The 24,274-nt window shown below is 44.5% G+C and overlaps 1 protein-coding gene across 2 annotated transcripts in view; it reads right to left on the bottom strand.

Annotated features, from left to right (window-relative positions):
* Positions 1-15,762: 15,762 nt before the first annotated feature.
* tp73 (tumor protein p73) overlaps positions 15,763-24,274 on the bottom strand; it is a 258,574-nt gene continuing 250,062 nt past the window's right edge. For both annotated transcript variants that reach the window (XM_033048498.1, XM_033048499.1), the window contains exons 11-13: positions 24,035-24,191; positions 23,076-23,169; positions 15,763-22,119 (exon numbers count right to left, since the gene is read on the bottom strand). In XM_033048498.1, coding sequence (XP_032904389.1) covers positions 21,817-22,119; positions 23,076-23,169; positions 24,035-24,191 — 554 coding nt within the window. In that variant the 3' untranslated portion in view covers positions 15,763-21,816. The remainder of the gene's footprint in view (positions 22,120-23,075; positions 23,170-24,034; positions 24,192-24,274) is intronic.

The following is a 24,274-nucleotide window of genomic DNA, read 5'->3' as shown; positions in this document are numbered from 1 at the left end:
ATGAGCCTAGTGGTCTCCAAAATACTCCTTGAGGTTGAGGTATCTGTTGAGCTTGGTTCATTGGTGATTTTGTAAACCAGCATCTGCAGTTCTTTGTTTTAAGAGATAACTTTGGCCTGAGCAAATTTGTGCATTGGTTCTATACCTGCTTATAATTTTTGTAAATATGTCATTTGTCATCAGATATTTGGTAAATTATATAAATATATAAATTCTGCAAAACTTCAATCAGTTACACAGCTTTTTGGGAAATTGATTACTCCAGAAAAAGAAGCACATTGCCTGCAAGTCAGGATGGCTTTCTCTGAGAATGCTCTTTGTTATCTAAAATTATAAAAGGACTGGACAAGCTAGATGCAGGAAATGTTTTCCCAATGTTGGGGGAGTCCAGAACCAGGGGCCAGTCTAAGAATAAAGGGGAGGCCATTTAAAACAGAGATGCGAAAAAAACATTTTCACCCAGAGATTTGTGGCAGTCTCTGCCACAGAAGGCAGTAGAGGCCAATTCACCGGATGAATTTAAAAGAGAGTTAGATAGAGCTCTAGGGGCGAGCGGGATCAAGGGATATGGGGAGAAGGTACTGATTGCGGATGATCAGCCATGATCACAATGAATGGCGGTGCAAGCTTGAAAGGCCAAATGGCAACTATTTTCTATTATAGTATTACCAGGTTATCATAACCATTTACACTACGCCACCTTACTCTGGTACGTTCTCATCTGCTGTTCCATGTCCCGATCTGAAGGCAGACGCAAAATGCTGGAGTAACTCTGCGTGGCATTTCTGGAGAAAAGCAATGGGTGACATATTGGGTCGAGACCCTTTTTCACACGAGTACTTCACAACAAGTCCCAATCTGAAATTTGACACCAGTTTGAACAAAAAATTATGCAAGCTTTATAAGTGAGCCCATTTTGCACAAGAGATGGCATTAAACCCATGTGAAGTTACCCAAGAGGGTTAATGAAGAAGGGTAAAGATAAAAAAGTGGAATTGTAAAAGCAGTGAAACGCAGAGCTGTCGGGAATGGAGGAAGATAAACTGAGTTAATATTTATAGATGAACGACTTGGAGCAGTACTGGGTAGCGCTGATGGAGGAAAAGGTGAGTTAGCTGTTGAATATAACAAGTCCAGAAAGCTGCAGTGTGCCCAAATCGAAACTGGGAGTGGTTTTCCTCAACATTTATCATTGGGACTTGTTACACCAGTGTGGGAATCTGACCGCTGACCTGGGAGACCACACTGATATTGGTGGGTTTGTGGAGGCAGTGTTGATGGTGCATCCAATACTTTATATCGCTAACCTAACCCAAGCCCTAACTAATTGTTAATAGTAAGATTAAACGAAAACTTACCAGTTTGAAGTTTGATCTTTATTTCATGAGGAGTAACGTTGAGGGATTACGTGAACACCCCGCCAGTACGCATGCGTGTCAATCTTCAAAGCAGCGGTGTGAATCACAGACAACAGTTATAGAACTGAACATAATAAGATAAGAGAACCATAATACCAGTTGACCTTTATGATAGAGGGCTGGGAGCGGAGGGCACGTAATCCCTCAACGTTACTCCTCATAAAATAAAGATCAAACTTCAAACTGGTAAGTTCTCGTTTAATCTTACTATTTTACTTCGGAGTCACGTGAGTGACTACGTGAAGATTTTAAACCTCTGTGATTTTCACGTGACTCCGAAGTAAAATTGATCATAAATTGCAGCAGGATCTTGGTCAGTTGGGCTGGAGAATGATAAATGGAGTTTAATACAGATAACTGAGGCGTTGCATTTTGGGAAGTCAAACCAGGGCTGGTCTTTCATAGTGAAATGCAGGACTCTGGGAAGTGTTGTAGACCAGAGGGATCTTGTAGTGCTGGTACATAGTTCATTGCAAGTGGCGTCACAAGTAGATAAGGTGGTCATGAAGGCTTTCGGCACATTGACCATCATCAGTCCGACTATTGAGAATAGAAGTAGTTATGTTACAGTTGTACAAGATGTTGGTGAGGCCACATTTGGAATATTGCATTCAGTTTTGGTCATCCTGTTATAGGAAAGATGTTGTTAAGTGGAAAAAGTGCAAAGAAGACTTATTTAAATGTTGCTAGGACTTGAGTGCCTGAGCTATCAGGAAAGGATGCGCATGTTAGACTTTATTCCTTGGAGCGCAGGTAGATGAGAGGCAGTCTTATTGAGATTATATATATTAACTAGACTAAGTGGGACCCGTTGGGTCCCATGTTCACACGGGAGGGCTGGTCCCCCGACGCAATATTCCACCTCTCCACCAATTCCAATATTGGTGGCCAGTGGGGGGGCTTTCTGGAATGCTGGTATGGGTTCTTGGGGTGGCAGCTCAGTCCCTCCAGCCTGATCTGCTGGCAGCGCAATCACGGCTGGTGGGCTGGCAGTTGACTCATGACTATTCCTTGAAATTCCTTTTCAAGCAGGGTGCAAGGCCACCAAATTGAAATCCATGTTCCTACCATTTCAAGCAGGGTGCAAGGCCACCAAATTCAAGTGCAGTTTCTTACCACTATGAGCAGGGTGCAAGGCCACCGAATTCAAGAGCAGTTTCCAACCACTTCAAGCAGGGTGCAAGGCAACCAAATTCAAGTGCAGTTTCATACCACTTTCAGCAGGGTGCAAGGCCACCAAATTCAGTGCAGTTTCATACCACTCCAAGCAGGATGCAAGGCCGCCAAATTCAGGTGCACTTTCATTCCACTTCAAGCAGGGTCCAAGGCCACCAAATTCAAATGTAGCTTCATACCATTTCATGCAGGGTGAAACCACCATAAAACCACACAAAACACCAAACTCAGTTCAGTAGACATTCAGTGTGTCACAGCTCAGACAGAGTCATGACCTCTCCCTCCCCCATCATGCAGAGACTGAGCCACACCCACACTTCCGAGTTTTATAACCCCTCCCACCGGAAAAGGTGTGGCTTTCAGGGCGTGATTGACAGGAGAGAGATTCTCAACATTTTTTAAACACTAATAACACTTTTATTTTTCATTGATGGGAAGAATTCTCTGCACCTGCTCAGCTGAGGGGGGACTGAGTAAAATGGCCAAAAATCACAGCCGTAAGTGGTAGCGTTTTATCTAAAATCAATATACAGTGCAAACAGGAAGAAAGTGCATTTGCAGTAGTGCCTTTTAACTTCAAGCCAAAGCACCCAAGCCGCTATTTGCAGTAAGTAGTGCCTTTCAACTTCAAGCCAAAGCACCCAAGCCACCATTTGCAGTAAGTAGTGCCTTTCAACTTCAAGCCAAAGCACCCAAGCCACCATTTGCAGTAAGTAGTGCCTTTCAACTTCAAGCCAAAGCACCCAAGCCACCATTTGCAGTATGTAGTGCCTTTCAACTATAAGCCAAAGCACCCGCCACCATTTGCAGTAAGTAGTGCCTTTCAACTTCAAGCCAAAGCACCCAAGCCACCATTTGCAGTAAGTAGTGCCTTTCAACTTCATGCCACCATTTGAAGTAAGTAGTGCCTTTCAACTTCATGCAACCATTTGCAGTAAGTAGTGCCTTTCAACTTCAAGCCAAAGCACCCAAGCCACCATTTGCAGTAAGTAGTGCCTTTCAACTTCAAGCCAAAGCACCCAAGCCACCATTTGCAGTAAGTAGTGCCTTTCAACTATAAGCCAAAGCACCCGCCACCATCTGCAGTAAGTAGTGCCTTTCAACTTCAAGCCAAAGCACCCAAGCCACCATTTGCAGTAAGTAGTGCCTTTCAACTTCAAGCCAAAGCACCCGCCACCATTTGCAGTAAGTAGTGCCTTTCAACTTCAAGCCAAAGCACCCAAGCCACCATTTGCAGTAAGTAGTGCCTTTCAACTTCCTGCCACCATTTGAAGTAAGTAGTGCCTTTCAACTTCATGCCACCATTTGCAGTAAGTAGTGCCTTTCAACTTCAAGCCAAAGCACCCAAGCCACCATTTGCAGTAAGTAGTGCCTTTCAACTTCAAGCCAAAGCACCCAAGCCACCATTTGCAGTAAGTAGTGCCTTTCAACTTCAAGCCAAAACACCCAAGCCACCATCTGCAGTAAGTAGTGCCTTTGAACTTCAAGCCAAAACACCCAATCCACCATCTGCAGTAAGTAGTGCCTTTCAACTTCAAGCCAAAGCACCCAAGCCACCATTTGCAGTAAGTAGTGCCTTTCAACTTCATGCTACCATTTACAGTAAGTAGTGCCTTTCAACTTCAAGCCAAAGCACCCAAGCCACCATTTGCAGTAAGAAGTGCCTTTCAACTTCAAGCCAAATCACCCGCCACCATTTGCAGTAAGTAGTGCCTTTCAACCTCAAGCCAAAGCACCCAAGCCACCATTTGCAGTAAGTAGTGCCTTTCAACTTTAAGCCAAAGCACCCTAGCCACCATTTGCAGTAAATAGTGCCTTTCAACTTTTAACCAAAGCTCCCAAGCCACCATTTACAGTAAGTAGTGCCATTCAACTTCAAGTCAAAGCACCCAAACAACCATTTGCAGGCAGTGCCTTTTTACCACAAACAAACCATGTTTTCATTTTCAAACCACATTAAAGGTACTCACAGTTGTGTAGACATTTGTTCAGTTATTCCGAGCTCAGAGAGACGTGACCCTTGGCTTCATCCATCTTGCAGAGAATGAGTGAGGCACACCACTTCCTGGTTTTATAGTCCCTCCCCCTCCCTCTAGCAGGGGCAGCAGAGAGAATGGTGAATTTTAAAAAAACATTAACATCTCTCTGATTTGTCATCGATGGGAAAAATCCTCCGCACCCATAAGGCGGAGCGGGGCTCTGAGCGAGGTGGCCAAAAATGACGGCCGTAGGTGGCGGCGTTCTGTCGGAAATCGCAGCACAGTGGGCCAAAAGCGGTCAAGATCAGAGATTTAGTAATACAGATAGATATATTATATATTATATTATTAAGATCATACGGGGAATAGACAAATTAAATGCACAGAGTCCCAGAGTAAGGGAAGCAAGAGCCAGAGGCCATAGGTTTAAGGTGAGAGGAGAAAGATTTAATTGGAACCCGAGGGGAAACATTTTCACACAGGTTGGTGAGTGTATGTAACAAGCTGCCAGAAGAGGTAGCTGAAGCAGATACTATTACAATGTTTAAAATACATTTGGACAAGTACATGGATAGAAAAGGTTTAGAAGGATATGGGCTAAATGCAGGCAGATGGGACTAGTGTAGATGGGGCATCTTGGTCAAGTGGGCAAGTTGGATTGAAGGCCCTGTTTCCTTTGCTGTATAACTCTATAGTGCATTCAGAAAGTATTCAGACCCCTTCACTTTTTCCACATTTTGTTATTTTACAGCCTTATTTTAAAATGGATTAAATTCTTTTTTTTATCTTCAATTTACACACAATACCTCAGAATGAAGAATTGAAAACAGGTGCTTAGAAATGCTTGCAAAATAATTTTTTTTAAATCCGGAAATATCACATTTACCTAAGTATTCAGACCCTTTGTTATGACACTCAAAATTGAGCTTAGGTTCATCCTGTTTCCATTGATTATCCTTGAGATGTTTCTACAACTTGATTGGAGTCCACCAGTGGTAAATTGAATTGATTGGACATGATTTGGAAAGGCCCACAACGGTCTATATAAGGTCCCACAGATGGCAGTACATGTCAGAGCAAAAACTAAGCCATGAAGATGAAGGAATTGTCTGTAGACCTCCGAGACAGGATTGTGTCAAGACACAGCTTTGGGGAAGGGTATAAAACAATTTCTGCAGCATTGCAGGACCTGAAAAGCACAGTGGCCTCCGTCATTCTTAAATGGAAGAACATTGTAACCACCAGGACTCCTCATAGAGCTGGCCGCCCAGCCAAACTGAGCAATCGGGGGAGAAGGCCCTTGGTCAGGGAGGTGACCAAGAAGCTGATGGTAACTCTGACAGCGCTCCAGAGTTCCTCTGTGGAGATGGGAGAACCTTCCGGAAGAACAACTGTATCTACAGTACTCCATCAATCAGGCCTTTATGGTAGAGTGGCTGGACGGAAGCCACTCCTCAGTAAAAGGCACATGACAGCCCGCTTGGATTTTGCCAAAAGGGTTGTTTTATCTGGTGCTCTGTTCTGATGAAACCAAGATTGAACTCTTTGGCCTGATTGCCAAGCGTCCCGTCTGGAGGAAACCAGGCACCGCTCATCACCTGGCCAATACCATACCTACGGTGAAGCATGGTGGTGGCAGCATCATGCTGTGGGGATGTTTTTCAGGGGCAGGAACTAGGAAACTAGTCAGGATCGAGGGAAAGATAAACGGAGCAAAGTACAGAGAGATCCTTGATGAAAACCTGCTCCAGAGCATTCTGGACCTCAAACTGGGGCGGAGGTTCACCTGCCAACAGAACAACGACCCTAAGCACACAGCCAAGACAATGCAGGAGTGGCTTCATGACAAGTCTGTGAGTGGCCCAGCCAGAGCCCGGACTTCAACCTGATCGAACATCTCTGGAGGGACCTGAAAATAGCTGTGCGTCGACGCTCCCCATCCAATCTGACAGTGCTTGAGAGGATTTGCAAAGAAGAATGGGAGAAATTACCCAAATAAAGGTGTGCCAAGCTTGTAGCCTCATACCCAGGAAGACTTGATTGATTGATTGATAGAATTTATTGCCACACAACCAGGGTCGGTGGAATTTTGGGTTGTCAGCAGCGGTACAATAATAAAGAACACACAACCACAATAAAAAAATATAACACAAACATCCACCACAGCATTCATCACTGTGGTGGAAGGCACAGAACTTGGCCAGACCTCCTCCATTTTCCCCCGTGGTCGGGACCTCCACCCTCCGCAGCCGTTGCTGCGGGCGTCCTGATGGTAAGGGACAAAGTCAAAGGCAAGGTAAGTCCAGGATCGGCTCTTCCCCACCGGAGACCGCAGCTTCAGGCTGGTGTAGGCCGCAGGCCGGAGGTAGAAGATTTAAGGTTCCCGCCGCGCCACAGCCAGAAGCACCGCAGGGCCGGTGGTCGAAGCTGCCCTCCAGGGGTGATGGTAAGTCCATGCCGGACCCGCGGTAGAAGTTGGCCTCGGGCCGGCAGTGATGGCTTCTTCTTCCCCCGGGTCCGCCACGAGGGATCCCGGGCTGTAGACGCCGCGCCAGCTGGAGCTGTGCAGACCGCGGCTTCAGGCTGCCGGCTGCCCCGGGCCAGCGAAACGTAGCGCTCCCCTCCAGCGAGCCCCAGCGAGGGCTCACCCGCTCCACGCCGAGAGTCCATGCTGCGCCCGCCGCTGAAGCCCCGGGCGCGTCTCTGGGAAAGGCCGCGCCGATCCTTGCTGTTAGGCCACAGGGAAGGCGACCTGGAAAAAGTTGCCTCTCCGTGGAGGAGGCGGCCGAAACGGTTTCCCCCTTACCCCCCCACACCACCCCCCACACAAAACACACCGAGAAACATCAAAAACATACTTTAAAACATATTAAAAAATAAAAAAAGTTGAAAAAACTAACTTGAGGCTGTAATTGCTGCCAAAGGTGCCTCAACAAAGTACTGAGTAAAGATACAAGATACATTTATTTGTCACATGTACCAGTTGGTACAGTGAAATGTGTGGTCACCATACAGCCATACAAATAAAATAAAGAAGGCAACACACGATAGAGTCCAACATAAAACTTCCCCACACAGCAGAATCAAAGTTTCCCACTGTGAGGGAAGGCATCTTCCTCTGATGTTCTTGATGTTCATCCATGGTCGGGGCCTCCCAAGCCCTCCGCAGTCGCCGCCATGGAGGGCCCGCTCGCCGGGATGATGGAACTCCGACGTCGGAACGGGAAGACAACCTCTGCGCCTTGGACCTCCGAATCAGCCACTTCCTACCGGAGTCTGCGGCTCCCGAAGTCCACAGGCCGCGCTGGGCGGGGAGATTCACAGTGGCGGCCTTCAGCAAAGGGTCCCAGGATGTAGCAGCAGATATCTTTCAGGTAATTAGCACCCTCGCCGCTATTTGGATGAGAATGGTTGAAGGGGGTGTCTTCTAAACGCATGCAAGCTCACTCACAGAGACCTTCAGAGCTTCTTCTCAGATATGGCTTCAAAACACAGTCTTTTGATGAATAAATGCTTTATTGTTGATAGAAATCAGTGAGATACATCCAAATTTCTTCTGACTCGTTACTACAATCTTCTTTGAACTCCAGCTTATTATTTTAGACATTAGAAAACTACTCGTGTCTCCGTAACACTGGCATGTTCTGGCACGTGGCCCGCATGATCCCGCATGGTAGACCTTCCCCATCGTCTCTCCAAACTAATCTAAAAACTAAACTTCTGCGCAAGCTCCAAACACGCCCAAAAACACGTCATAAATCCCACCCACAATATAACGAGCTGTCTAAAATTTAAAGGCACATGCCATCATCAGTGACATGCAAAACAGGCCAAATGGCCACTACACAGGCCTCCGCAATGTTGGTCAGCGCCGCTCGCGCTGGGAGCTCCGCGAACCACAGCTCCACGATGTTGATGCTGCAGGCCCAACGCTCCGGAGCTTCAAACAGCGATCCAGGTAGGTATCGCCTCTCCGCGGTGAATCCAACTGCTGAAGCTCTGCTCTGGTCTGGTCCGGTCCCGGATCCCCGGCAGGAAAGGCCGCTTCAATCCAGGTGGTAGGCCGCGAGGAGGGGGGCGAGGACGCGACTCAGAGAATAGTCGCATCCTCGCCAGGAAGCGACTGGGAAGCGGTTTCCCCCTTGACCTACCCCCCTCCCCCACCTAGAAAAGCTAAAGAACCCCCAAAACAAACTGTTAAGACAAACATAAAATTTAAAAAAGATAGAAAAAACGGACATACTGTAGGCAGAGGCTGCCTTCAATGCGGCGCCCCTAGTGGCAGTAAAGGATCTGAATACTTATGTAAATATGATATTTCAGTTATTTCTTTTTAATTACTTCGCAAAAATTTCTAAACACCATTTTTCGCTCTTTTATTATGGGGTACTGTGTGTAGATTGATGATAAAAAAATAATTTAATCAATTTTAGAATAAGGCTGTAACGGCTGTAACAAAGGTGCAGCCATATCCATGAAAAAAATGAAGGTGTGTGAATACTTTCTGAATGCATTGTCTAATGGTAGCATTCAGAATTGTCAGAATGACAGGTAAAATAATTGGTTACTGCCAACATAAAAAGGCAAAGTTATGAAAGTTAGAGCAAATAAATTGCTGATGATGTGAGGATGAAAATGCTGGGGGCATCAGCAGGCCAGGTAGCACTCACAGGGAGAGAAACAGAATCAGTGCTTCAGCTCAGTTATCTTTCTGAACTGGCAAAGCGATCAAACAAAGTTGCATTGGAAGTTGTAGAGACGGGGATGGGAGTAGGCAGAATATGCTAGGATGCAGTCCAAATTTGTTGCGGCATCATTACTTTAAAAACTTGCTATTAGTTTCTAGAGAAATAAAGAACCAAATTGAAACAAAGGTGCAGCCATACCATGGAGATAAAATGGTGGTTACCTGATAATGTACAGTATTTCATGCTAAGGACAGCATTGTGACCAGAAAGAAGATGATAGATAATTACTGTATATAGTCATGCAGCATAGAAATAGGCCCTTCAGCCCAACGTGCTCACACCAACCAACATGCCCCATCTATACCAGTCCCACCGTTGGTCCATATCCCTCTAAACCTATTCTATCTCTATACCTGTCCAAATATGTCTTAAACCTTATGATAGTACCTCCCTCATCTACCTCCTTCTGCAGCTCATTTCATACACCTACCAACCATTGTGTAAAAAAGTTACTCCTCGAAGAGAACGCCAAGTTTAAGTCTAAGCTTATCGACCTGGAAGGCAGGAGTCGCCGAAATAACGTAAGGATAGTCGGCCTCCCCGAGAACATCGAAGGCCCCCAAACAACAGCTTTTTTCTCTCAACTCCTGCTCGAGACACTTGGCGAACGCACACTGGAATCAGCCCCGGAGCTAGACCGAGCCCATCGCACGCTAGCAGCCAAACCAAGCCCTGGTGGGAAACCCAGAGCAGTTGTGGTTTGCTTCCATAGATTCCAGACCCGCGAGTTGGTGGTGCGTGAGGCTCGGAGGCAGAGGGGTAAGCTGAAGTACAAAGATATCCCGATTCACATTTTTAAAGATTACTGTCCCGAGATAGTTGAACAACATTCTGCATATCGAGACGTCATGAAGGAGCTGTACAACCTGGGTCTCAAACCTTCCCTTCATTATCCGGCCAAGCTGTTCATCATGGCCGGGGAGGGAAAGAGGCGACGGTTAACATCTCCCGAGGACGCTCAGGATTTCATTTCATCTCACCGTCGAAGCAGACCGGGACCCACAGATGACTGACTCTGCTCGGTACGTTTACATCCGAATGGCACAGGGATCCAGTTAATCTACGGTTACATTATGGGTTACATTATGGGCTAACTTTAGCTTGACTGCCCTTAGCAATTAGCCACTGCTAGCGCTCGGCCTTGCTGTTATACCAGACCCCTGTCTTGAAACGTATGAGGCCGGTAAGAAATCACCACGTTCATGACTATGTCTTACCAACTTTTCCTTTTAATGTTTATGTGTAATCATACTTGAAAGGCTCTTCCCCTGTACATGCTATAAAATAGGGCTCAAGGGACCCACATTGTGGTTCGTGATTTGATCTCTGCCTTCTTGCTTTTAGCAGCTGGAGTTACAGAACACCATGCCCTGTATGTTCTCATCCAAATCATCGCCTACCGCCCACCTTGTCGTTGGCTACTATCTCCCTAATTCTTAAAAAGTAGAAAGATCCTCTGCTTTGTAGTAGCTATAGACCAATTTCACTCTTGAATGTGGACCTCAAAATCCTCTCTAAAGTTCTTGCGCTCCGTCTTCAACAAATGATGCCCTTTATTATCTCATTAGATCTAACAGGGTTTATGCCAGGCCGACAGTCCTCCCACAATACTAGGCGTCTCCTTAACATCATCCATTCACCAAGTAGTGAGAGCCCGGAGGTAGTGGTCTCCCTCGACGCCAAAAAAGCTTTCGACAGGGTCGAGTGGAAGTACCTATACGAGGCGATGGACAGGTTTGGCCTCGGCAATAGTTTCATTTATTGGGTCAGTCTATTATACTCGTCCCCGGTGGCCTCAGTACAAACAAACGGCACACTGTCGCCCCACTTCCCCCTTCGGAGAGGTACCAGGCAGGGTTGCCCGTTATCACCACTTCTGTTTGCTGTCGCGATAGAACCCTTGGCGGTTTGGTTACGCTCAGAGAAGGGCTTTAAAGGTATCACACGGTTTGACACAATTCATAAAGTCTCATTGTATGCGGATGACCTGCTCCTGTACATCTCGAATCCAGTCAGCTCTCTCCCGGTGATTATGAATATTTTAGAACGGTTTGGGGTGTACTCTGGTTATAAACTTAACTACCAAAAAAGTGAACTATTACCGATTAACTCATCGGCTAAGCAGCTCCCTCGCTCTTTAACCTCATTCAAATGGGCGGAGGACGGATTTCGCTACCTCGGCGTTTTTATCACAATACCTATATTTGATATGTTCCGCACAAACTTCCTGCCTCTGGTTGAGAAAGCTGAAAGAGACTTTGACCGCTGGTCAGTATTACCGTTATCCCTCGCGGCCCGGATAAATCTGGTCAAGATGGTCGTCCTACCCAAATTCCTGTACCTTTTCCAGCATGTTCCTATATTTATCACTAAATCTTTTTTTGATAAATTAGAAAGGAGAATATCTAAATTTTTATGGGGTAGCAAACCGGCCAGAATTCGAAAGACGCTACTACAGTCTCCTAAGAGTGACGGCGGTTTAGCACTTCCTGACTTTAGATGATACTACTGGGCTGCTAACTTGCAAAAAATCCTGTACTGGATGAATGATGATTGCGACCACCTACCGACCTGGGTACACATGGAAAAGGCGAGTTCACATCTCCCGTTGCGGTCTGTCCTATGCTCTCAACTCCCCCTTTCTATAACATCTGCGGGTGCAGGCCCAATTGCGTCCCTCTCGCTCAAGATATGGAGTCAATTTAGGAAAAACTTCGGTTTACAAGGCTCTTCCATCTTGACCCCACTGCTTAAAAATCGCATCTTTAAACCTTCAAGTACAGACTCCGCATTCAAAACCTGGCATAGTAATGGCATCAGTAGTATCAAAAACCTATACAAGGATGGCATTTTTTCATCTTTTGCGGAGCTTTCGTACAACTATAGCCTCCCAAACTCCCACCTTTTTCGTTTTTTCCAGATTAGGAATTTTGTGAAGAAGATATTCCCCCATTTCCCAAATCGTCCCCCTGAAACCCTGACCGATTCCATCCTAGCTCTAGATCCCAACCGGAAGAAATGCATCTCTTTTTTGTACAACTTGTTAGGGTCGGTTATATTGAAACCTTATACCTCATTAAAAGCTGTGTGGGAGGGCGAGCTGAATACGAAACTAACAGACCAGCAATGGGACTCTGCCTTGGATTTGATCCATTCTTCCTCCATATGTGCCCGTCATGGCTTAATCCAATGCAAAGTCCTTCACAAAGTCCACTACACAAACGCAAGATTATCTAGAATATACCCCGCTGTTAAAGACACCTGCAACAGATGCAATCAATCCCTTGCCAACCATAGTCATATGTTTTGGTCTTGCCCTAAGCTAGCAACCTTTTGGAGGAGTGCTTTCGACGTGCCAGACTATTCCTCCAAACCCACTGTCAGCTATTTTTGGTATTCCCCCCAACACCAACCTCTCTGTTGCGTTGAAGCGGGTCCTGGCTTTTACAACCCTGTTAGCCCGGAGACTGATTTTGCTTAACTGGAGACTCACCTGTCCCCCGACACACGCCCGCTGGATCAAGGAGGTGCTCTACAACTTAAAGCTTGAAAAACTTAGGTTCTCTCTCAAAGGCTCTACCAAGACATTCCTAGATACATGGAACCCTTTCCTGGAACTTGTTAACTCTCTTAACTTGTTTCCGGACTCGGAAGAGGACTGAGTGCCCTCTATCACAGCTCTGTCTTATTGCAGCTGCTATCCCCTCAACCCCTCCCCACATTTTTTTTAATTTATTTTTTATTTTAATTTTATTTTTATTTTATTTTTTTCTTTCTTATTTTTATCGTATTTGTGTGGATGTGTACGTATGTGAGTGTTGTTTGTCCCCGGGTGGCGAGGGTGGGTAAGGGTAAGGGTAAGGGTTTTGAAGGTCGTTTACATACTGTTGTACAATTATGTCCTGATTATCACTGTCTGTTATCATTGTATGTATGCAAATTGCTGTTAAATTCAAAATTCAAATAAAAAGATTTAAACTAAAAAGTTACTCCTCAGGTCCCTATTAAATCTTTCCACCTCACCTTAAACCTATGTTCTCTGGTTCTCAATTTCCCCTACTCTGGGCAACATACTGTGTATTTACCCAATCTATTATTCTCGTGATTTTGTACTCCATAAGATCCTCCCTCATCTTTCTGCACTCCATGGAAAAAAGTCCTGACCTACTCAACCTCTCCCTATGGCTCAGGCCCTTGAGTCCTGGCAACATGCTCGTAAATGTTTTCTGCAGTCTTTTCAGCTTACCAACATCATTCCTACAACATGGTGACCAAAAGTGAACACAATACTCTAAATGTGGCCTCATCAATGTCATATACAACCATAACATGACCTCTCTTCTACACTCAATGACTGATGAAGGCCAATGTGCCAAAAGCCACCTTGACCACCCTATCTACCTTTTATGCCATTTTCAAGGAATTGTGTACCTGGTTTCCTAGATCCCTCTGCTCTACAACACTCCCCAGATCCCTCCCATTCACTGTGTAGGTCCTTCCCATGTTGGACTTCACAAAATGCAACACCTCGCATTTCTCTGTATTAAATTCCATCAACCACTCCTCAGCACATTTACCTAACCGATCAAAATCCTGCTGCAATTATTTGACAACCGTCTTCACTATCTATAAAGTCACTCACTTCAGTGTCATATGCAAACTTGTTCACCATGCCCTGTATGTTCTCATCCAAATCATTGTTATAAATGATAAACAGCAATGCACCCAGCATCGATCCCTGAAGCACACCATTAGTCACAGGCTTCCTTCCACCATCACCCTCTACATCCTTCCATGAAGCCAATTTTCTATCCAAACCCATGAGGTGCTGAGTTTACACTGGTCATCAGTGGAACAGTAGAAGTTGAACCCTGATTTTCTGAGAAGATGTAGAAGAAAGAGATAAAGGGGAACCTATGGTTATGGAAAAGGGAATACTCCTGCAAGAATCCTTCTATTCCAGGGGTTTTCTCTCCAGCAGAAAAGCATCCTGTATTGGTTTTCTCCCAATCCTCTTGATTCCTCTTGATCCTCAGATTCCTCTTAACCATATAACCATATAACAATTACAGCACGGAAACAGGCCATCTCGGCCCTACAAGTCCGTGCCGAACAACTTTTTTCCCTTAGTCCCACCTGCCTGCACTCATACCATAACCCTCCATTCCCTTCTCATCCATATGCCTATCCAATTTATTTTTAAATGATACCAACGAACCTGCCTCCACCACTTCTACTGGAAGCTCATTCCACACCGCTACCACTCTCTGAGTAAAGAAGTTCCCCCTCATGTTACCCCTAAACTTCTGTTCCATAATTCAGAAGTCATGTCCTCTTGTTTGAATCTTCCCAATTCTCAAAGGGAAAAGCTTGTCCACATCAACTCTGTCTATCCCTCTCATCATTTTAAAGACCTCTATCAAGTCCCCCCTTAACCTTCTGCGCTCCAGAGAGTAAAGACCTAACTTATTCAATCTTGGTCTCAACTTCCACTCCATTATCCTCCACAATGTCTTCCCCCTTTCTTCCCTTTTCAGCATTGGAAGAAATTACCTTCTCTATAACTCCTGATTGACTCATCCATCACAACCAATGCTCCCCTTCGCACAAGACAATTCCACAATCCTGGGAGATGCAACAGCTTCACCTTGACCCTTCCCAACATCCAGGGATCGAAACAATCCTTCCTGGTAAATCAAATAAACTGTCAATCATTTGGACTTAGAACATAGAATAGTTTAGCGCTAGCACAGGAACAGGCCCTTTGGCCCACAATGTCTGTGCTAAGACCTACTCTTATCTGCCTGATTTGGTGTAGATGTGGCTTCTGATAGCTGGAGACTCCATATGCAGATCGGGTTATTGCTTTCCTAAGTGCTTCCATTCAGTGTGCAGGGGTGACTGAGGTTTCAATCACCTGTCGCTTCAATTCCATATCCCACTCCCATTCAGGCCGCCGTCTTTGTCTGCCTCCATTGAGGCCCAATGCAAGTTTCAGCTACAACCCATTTATCTGATTAGGATGCAGCCCCTGAGACGGCTGAATTTACCAATCCCAGAAAACCATTTCCTCTCTCCATATGTGTGGAGGAATCTTTGTTTTATGGTTTTTATCTCTCCTGGTTTTCACGCCTCTCGGGGCGTCTATGCTCTTATTCTTGATTTTCCTACTCTCGTAAAAGACAGTGCATTAATACTAATGATTTAATACACCTCAGTAAGATCACCCCTCGGCTTCCTGCACTCCAAGGAATCGAGTCCTAGCCAGCCCAACCACCCCCAGAGCCCAGCCTCCCATGTCCTGGCAACATCCACATAAAACTAAGATCCCAGTTTTAAAAAATCATTAAATCTCTGGAATGAAAATTGAAATTTGTTAACATTGAAATTGTCATGGAGGAGCACCAGCAACTGAAAATAAATGATGGAATACTGATAAACTATGTCACAAAGTACAGGATCCATGTGCTTTATTGTGATACAAAACATCTTGAGACATAATTTCAAAGGATACATTACAAATAATTAAAAAAAACTAGACGATTACAACTGGTTTGGAGTATGATAACTATTAATACTGGCTTGAAAAAGCATTAGTTGACATTGAAACTATTAAAAAAATTATTTAACATTTAAAGCCATAAAGTGCTTTAAATTGCTACTATTCATAGGGGTGGGGGGGTTCACACAAGTGCCCAAATTGTCATTTTACAATGTCCAAAGAATTATCACTGAGAGAGAGCTCCTAAAATTATGAAAGCACAACATTAGAAAGAAAAGTTGTGGATTATTTCTGGGTTTTGCTGCTGTGGGTTTTCTGTATCTTAAATAAATCTGGAATTAAATAAGCAGTCTTTCATCCCACTATCTGCTTATTGTGCACTGGCAACCTGCACCACTGTATCTTGCCTAGTTACGACAGTGGGTGATGTGGAGGCTAATTTCATAATACCGAATGTGACAACGTTTGGTTTGTGAGTTTAGTGATGGGGAGCAGAGTGAGCGGTGTGGCGATATCCTATCTGTGCTCTGCTCGCTAGGATGGATGCTGAGCCGTTTCATCTCTTCAGTTCGTGACGGGGGCTGAGACTGCATTGTATAGAAGTGTCCTTTGTGAACATAGAATGATTCCTGACATGGCAAACAATTAGGCCTTGAGATTTAGAATGAAAAATAATCTAAATAGAACAAGCCAAATGTTGAAGGGAAGTTTCTTCGTGCAGGAGAAGCTCAAGTGAGGGGGCTGCAGTTTGCAGTTTTGAGAAAGGGATGATAAATAAGAAAATGTCTTCCCTCGAAGGTTCATGAATCTTTAAAATTCACCACTAAGAAAATTGCTGAATGTATTCAATGTTGAGATTGATATTAGGTCTGAGAATAAATTGAGGGTGACAGGGAACAGGCAAAAATGTGGGGCTGTGGCCATGATCCTCAGCCAAATATTACTGAATAGCAGAGCACCATTTGATCTGACCTGCCTTTTTTTTCATGTGAACCATGTAATCTCAGGGATGAATTGTAATCAGTTGAGAAGGGTTATTTATGGCATTGGTGATGGTAAGAAAATCTGATCGAATTGCCTGTTCAGTGGCGCCTGTATGATTGGCACCCACTATCTGATCTAATAAAGAATCACCGCTTGACCCTGAGATACAGGCTAACACAACGTCCCTTGAGTTCAGCATCTTCGAGGTACATGGGGAGATAAATGGTGAGAATGTGATTGATTAAAAAAAAGACCCTCTTGCTTTTTGTTTCACTTGTTTTCATTCTGTGAACAATTCCCCCACTTTGAAAAGAAGTCAATGTTAGCTATTGTTTGATTCTCTACTGGTTAGTCCAGAGGAAATCAGGGGCTGTTGGCAGCTAACCGGGGTTGGACTGGGTTTAACAGATGCTTGCTCATGTTCTTGCCCTGAAATCGCTGCTCTCTTCAGTCAGAAGAGAGCAAGGCAATGGAATGGCACCATTGCTGCCATGTTTACATCTGCATTCACGAGACAAATCACCCTTTATAATAAACTGATTAAAATCCCTTTTATAATGATTATTTGTGGGAATCAGAGACTTTAATTCCTGATTCACAGCCTTGTTAGTTGCTTAGAGCTGACGCAGACACAAGCCCCATGGATTTTGCATGCATTAACAAATCTTGTGAAAGGCTGTCACATTAACTGACTCAGGCTGCTCTTTGTGGTGGATTGGGCAAGTGGGTCACCAGCAGTGTTAAAATAGTACATGGAAAGTTTAGCTGTGACTTGTTAACCAGTTGGGTATGAACGGAACACAGAGCAAGTTAAGTGCTGCCCATTCTAGTGCATCGTGTACAGAAAGCACTGACTCCTGAACAAGGAAAGGGTAAGTTAATCGTCTCTGATGCACTACAGCCAACAGAAAGACCACAGTGAACATCATTAAAACATTGCAGGTAACATTTCACACACATTTTGCAGAGTTTCCAAATATCTGCCCAGAGTTTGTATATTGTTGAAAGACACTTCCAAGGTTTTGTGATTTATCTTCCCTTTCCTTTAAATCAAAAAGTTCCAGGTACTATGTGTGCTCTGTAATAAGTTAACTCTCAAATTAACCTGGAGTATCAGAGAATGAAAGATTTATCTCCTGGACCATTACAATTCAACTCATGATAACCAGGGCTCTAAAACAGCATTAAAAATAAATGTTTGAACACTTTTTCTATTAATAGCAAAACTGCCAGGGAAGTGTGTAGGGCAAAGAGGAGGGTATAGTTTCACTGGCATGGCCATGTTAGTTGATCAGTGGCCGGGCACCTTTCTGCTGGGGTGGCTCTGTTATCAGCTTTAACCCAGAGGCTGGAGCAGTACCAGAACTACACAGGTTAAAGTAAGAGCTGCCGTGCACCGTGCTTCACATCAGTGCGTTTGCAACTGGCCAGGCGAGAGTTGTGGCAGATTGGAAAGATAGCCTGTCATCCTCTGATGTTCACTGCACTGGCTGTGATTAAGGCAGTCAAAACATTTCTAAAATGCAGGTGATCATCTGATTTAAAATAAAATACACAAACCAACTTTCGCTCCTTAATTTCCACCTGGGTCCAATGCAGTGGAACAATGGTCTACTGTTGAATCTTCCCAAGCACCAAGTGAAGGCCAGGACTTGAGGCCAGGATCACACTGCCTCACCCACTCAACACTTGTCTCCCTCTGATTGGGTTGCCCATTCTAAAGTCTGAAAATACACAGTATCTTGGCCAGCAAAATCACATGGTGCTTATTTGTCTTCCCACAATGCGACCCACTGTACACTTACAGCACCTTCTGTAGTACTTACACCCTTTCCTCAGTGTTTCATCTCAGGAAATAGACACAAAATGCTGGCGTAACTCAGCGGAACAGCAGCTCTGGATAGGTGATGTTTTGGGTCTCGACCTGAAATGTCACCCATTCCTTCTATCCAGAAATGCTGCCTGTCCTTTTGAATTACTCCAGCAGTTTGTGTCTATCTTCAGTGTAAACCAACATCTGCAGTTCCTTCCTACACAATACTTCCTGGAACTCAAGTCTTTTCCACAATGGGACAGAAATAATGGCCACTGGCTCTAAATGCAACACTGCAGCATTAATGCTGTAATAGACTGCAACGGCTGCAGAGGATTGAGGAACATTTCCTCCATTGGTTCATAGGGGTAGTAGAACTGCCTTGCCCTGCAAGGTGAGTACATCACTAAATACATCCAAAAGTTATATATATATATTTACATATTGTTTAAAAACAAATGGAACAACACACTTTCAGTGAAAGTCTTGGTAAAAGTTTGCTCAAGAGCTCGCAATTAAACAATTTCAACGAAAAAGAAATTTACATGCATTGAAATACCTGAAATGAACTGAGCTGGAAACAGGCTGGACCTGACGTGGGAACCAAGGAAAGGTAGTGGGGGTGAGGGGGGGTGTCAGTAAGTGGTCAACACTGAGCCTTTGCACAAAGACAACAAATGGACAGTTTGTGATTTCCCAACAGTTCTGGCAGTATCTGAAGAGGAGGAATTAATGCTTCAAGTCGGTGACTGTTCCTCTGATGAAAGCTCATCAATCTGAAACATTGACTGCCTCTCAGCAAATGCTGCCCAAACAGCCGAGGATTTCCAGCAATTCGGCTTCAATTTCAGATTTTGTGTGTCAGCGATTTTCTTTTGCTTTTCATGTCTTTTTATACATTTGTTCTTGATTGACTGTCCTCAGACAAAACATCTTCTGATGCTCGTACCATTATTGAAATGAATGTTAACATTAAAAGTAAGTGCATCCTTGGCTGTAGAAAATGACAGAGCCAATCATCCAGCTACAGGGTTGACTACTTCCCCCTCATCCATCTGATACATCATATTCTATCGTGATTACACTGGAGCTGTCTATATTGGTGCCAGAATTGCCTTTTCACAATGGCATGTGATGCTTACAGTTCATTCAAGATGAGGATTTTTTATTATTAGGTAGAAGTGTTAGCCAAGCATGGAATTACAAATTAACGCATCACAAAGTTTGGGACATCACACTCTGGGGCATCAAAGAAAGGTTGGAACATATATTACAATGATACCTAATGTTCCATGAAGAATGGGTGTGGGGAGGAAGTTCACATTCAAAACTGAACTCGAATGCTGGGATTTGTGGGCTCTGGGTGAACCTTCCAAGTGAATCAATAAATTACATTAAACTGAGTAGTCCCTATTGATTACACATTAAAAACAGGCCCTGCCTCTGTTAAAGAGGAAGTATCACATACATTTATACAGGCATTAAACTTAATGAAACATCCAAAGATGTTTCACTGGAGTAGCAGAGGAAGATTAAACACTGAGTATGGCTTCACGACAGGAATGGAAGGGCTTGAAGGCCCGTTTAAAGATATTAGCTTCAGTTCGAGGCATTTTGATCTAGGATGAGCTTCCCAAGTCTGGATCCAAGATCCATGTATGAAGGGCAAAGGCTGCAGAATGTTCAGAATGTAGCTGGGATTGGGATTGAATTCTGATGTGGAACTGGGTGTTGCTTGGCCGGCTGGTGAAGAGAGGTGGTGGTGTCAAATGTGAAGATATGAACAGCACAGACGAGGATTCAGCAACGTGTGTTCAATGAACACAACAGAATGTTGTCGCAGGAAAAGCGCAGGTTGCAGGATGGTCTGGATGTATTAATGGCTCAGGACTACAAAACAATAGAAATTCCTTTTGGATAATAGGAAACAGTAGCAAACTGGCAGGAAATGTTACTCTCTTCCCTCTCTTTTCCACCAACTGCCTTGGAATAAACCAGAAGCTGAATTCTGCTTCAAACACTTCCAACATCGTCTCGATCAGCCTGACTTGATTTAAACCAAGTGGAGGAGAGGAGGAGAGAAGTTTAACATTTCTGGTGTTTGGAACAGGAACTGGAATATTGGGCAGCCAAGTTAAGGATGGATTGTATTGAGATTAACACTTGATATAATACATTTAATGATAGCAGATAAATTGATGTAGAAATGGAAACCAATTAGAGATTGCAAAAGGAAACAACAAATACTCATGAGAACTATTGAAATCTTTGGAAATGTTTGAAAGGCCCTTTTATTCCAGTTTCTAATTCTACACAAATAATTTAACCGGCCTCTCTCTTGATAAATTCTAGTGGACTTGCTGTATCTTTACAGCATTTTTATTTTAAAACAAAACCTGCTCGAGTCATAGAGTGCTATCATATTTTAATGAGCCATCGAACTCCTTGCTACAATAACACAGAAGTACTCGGTTTTATCCGTACGCCCAGTACATAGGCTTCCCCCATCCTTCCTATTTCTGTCTGTCAACCTTTGGGATACCTCTAAGACTATTTCCATGTGTAGTAAGCCTGGAGCTTGAGAAAGGGGACAGCTCCTCTCTTAACTGAAAGGCCGATTATATTTCAATATCTTGGTCACATCATCAAAGATTTCCTGTAATATCAAGAAATCAACAAATATATAAATACGCAAGTATTGAGTGCAGCCAGACCACTCCCCTCTTGCAGTCAGTGCAGTGTACTGACAGTCCTGGTGAATGTTGAGAATATTCTTGGCCTTCCCGCAGTGTGTGAGCTGCACAGGGGCGAAGGGGCAGGCACTGCACTCTGATGGAACATGCAGCATCGGGTGCAGTGAGTGGTGCTGGGTGTGGGGATGTTGTCTGATTGGAAGTGGTGATGTGGAGACAGAGGGCAATGCGAAAGAGAGATAACATTTAGCATTCAGGTTAAGTCCAAGAAGAACAGCGATGCAATGACCTCACATTTGATTGATAAGCAAAACCCCTCTGTTCTGCAAAGTATTCGGCGTGCCTGTGTGTGGAGCAACCAGAGAGATTGTTTGTAGCAGTACAGCAGCGGTCAGCTGGATCATGTCACCAACCTCCCTCAGCCTATTTTACAGCAGTCAGTGATGTGAGCAATTCGAGATGCTGTAGGGCTTCTTGTTTTCTTGCTTTCCCCTTTGCCACGCTTAGTTTAGCTCGCTCTCAGTAAACTCCTCTTTGATTGGAGGTTTGCGTGTCTTACAGTCAGGTAGGTCGAAGCCAAAGTCGCCCCAGTCGTCGGCCCGGTTGGGAATGGTGATGGTGTGGCGTACGCGGAAATGCACGGCCTCCATCACCCGCTGCCGCTGCAGCTCACCGCTCATGGTGGCCGTGTTGTTGCCGGACCGGATCAGCTGCTGAGAGCTGTAGTCGTGCCCCTGTTTGAACTCCTGAAGCCCTCTCCAAATCAGAAGCCTGTACTGGTCCGGAATCTTCAATGCTCCAAGATCCTAAAGAGGAAGAGATGGACGTGTTTAAAGACTGTATATGTTTCAAATTCATTCTCAGCTTGTGGTATTGCCCATCCCCAGCTGATGGGTCTTCACATGACACAGTGGCAGAGCGGGGTGAAACAGAGACTCCTGCTGGAAAATGTGGGTGAGGCTGGGGTCTGATTGAGTGATATCACTGTGGTTGGGTAATCTGCCAACATTCACTGTCTAGATCTATATATGAAACAATCTACCAGAGCTGGAATGTCATCCACAGACATGTACGTACCTCCATCTGACACGGGTTATCACTGGAGGCAGGCAGGCAGGCATTCCCAGTTGGGCTTCTTTTAAATTCTCACAGAAAAAACTACTACGGGGGAGATGTTGGAGATCATGCAAAGGGGCACTGACACAATGCAAATGACCACATGGCCATTCTGCTCTAGAGAATACGATCAGAAAGGGAGCAGAGAAATAGGGGGATAAAAAACATCAGTTAGAGAAATAGAACATGGTTTATTTATAGCAGACGGGTCAAACATTATTCTGATCAGAGCAGAGCTCTCTGGTAGTTATATGGCAAATATAATGTGTACCTGGCCCATCGAGACCATACAACCAGGAATCTGCTTACAGGCCATGTTGCACCACAGCAAATGGAGGTTGTAGTGGGAGAATTAATGTCAGGAATGGGCATTCCTGCTCCTGATCACTATCCCCTGTTCCTCTGCTGGGCTGTGTGCATTTTGACAGCATACAAGACCGAGTAACTGTGGAATCACTCCATGTGCTAGGAAGTCTTGCCAACGTACTTCACCAAACAGGTGTGGGTTAGATTAAAGGGCAAAAACTCCTGAATCCCACCAACCCACAAGGTGCCAGAGACATTGTGAAATGTATTACTTTTCAAAAAAGGAAGGACCCAGTTGTCATTCTCTCCATTTATAACACACAAGTATTGTAAATAGTACCTCAATGGAAAGGTTCTGCAAGTGGTACATAGTCTGCAGCCCTTGTGAGGTGAAATATTCCAGACAGTTAAGGCAGCCCAGACCTGTTAAAAAACTATGAAAGAAAATTCAATAAATACAACAGTCATAAAATTGGAAACTGGCATCAGAGAAAGAGGCTGACTCGGAAACTACAGGTTTATTGAGCTGAATGGGCTGGTCAGAAACCATGCAAAATAATTGACCAGAGAATAATAAGGGTCCATTAAAAATGTTACAGATTACTGATCATTACTAAATGAACTGGGCACCTTTCATGACAATGTCTACTCAACCAACACCTACATGAGTTATTCTTACTGATCCAAACTCCCCTATTATCTCAGACTAATCCACATCTATCAGTTACGTCCGATGCCTTTTCCAGTGAGATTTAATTCACCTTTGATCGTGAACAGTGAATGTTGGCGGCCTTGACCTTTATGGACATCACAGCCAAACCTGACTCACCACCTACATGTGGTCTGTTTCCAGTAAAAGTTGTAGATTAGTGAGCAGGAGAGAGAGAGCTGGTAACCCTCTCCCGATCCTGAATGGGGAGGCCTCACTGCCGTCTACACCATCACCACCACTGCCTTGGCTGGGATTGGCTAACAGACTGCATCAAGTATTGGACCAAAGGCCTTACTTGCTGAGCTGCTCAGTGGATTAAAATGCTGAGTGACTGAGAAAGCGACATCTGGTTTTCCAAGACAAAATGAAAAGACAAAACTAGTTATATTACTGAGCAAGCACAGGTGATTTGAGATTACATCTTCATTTACCTGTTCATTGCCAAATTGTTTTCACTATTGGCCATGACCCGAGTGAACTCAGGGGGGGCACTGAACAGGTTAAATGATATCCATTCAGCAAAAAAAGCAGTGCACATGACCTTGGTCAGCATGAGAATAGGTGTTGTAAGAGCAGAGGCGGTTTACCTGACGAGACCAGGATCTGCGTTGTAGGGGGGAGGAGGGGTGCAGTGTGAGGCAGGCCCCATGCCTGCTGGCTGAGAGGAATTCCCTCCATTCATGTTGCCATTGGTTGGTATGTGATGGTGGTGGTGGTGATGGTGGTTGTTCATTATAGACGGGCCTGTCAACAGAAGCACAGGAGCAACACTGTGAGGGCAAAGTTGGAATTCAATCATAATTTCTATCGTTGTTGATCTGTTTATT

This window comes from Amblyraja radiata, chromosome 31 (assembly GCF_010909765.2).
Source record: "Amblyraja radiata isolate CabotCenter1 chromosome 31, sAmbRad1.1.pri, whole genome shotgun sequence".
In the NCBI taxonomy this organism is placed as follows: Eukaryota; Metazoa; Chordata; class Chondrichthyes; order Rajiformes; family Rajidae; genus Amblyraja; species Amblyraja radiata.
This window is presented reverse-complemented; position numbering and strand designations above follow the sequence as displayed.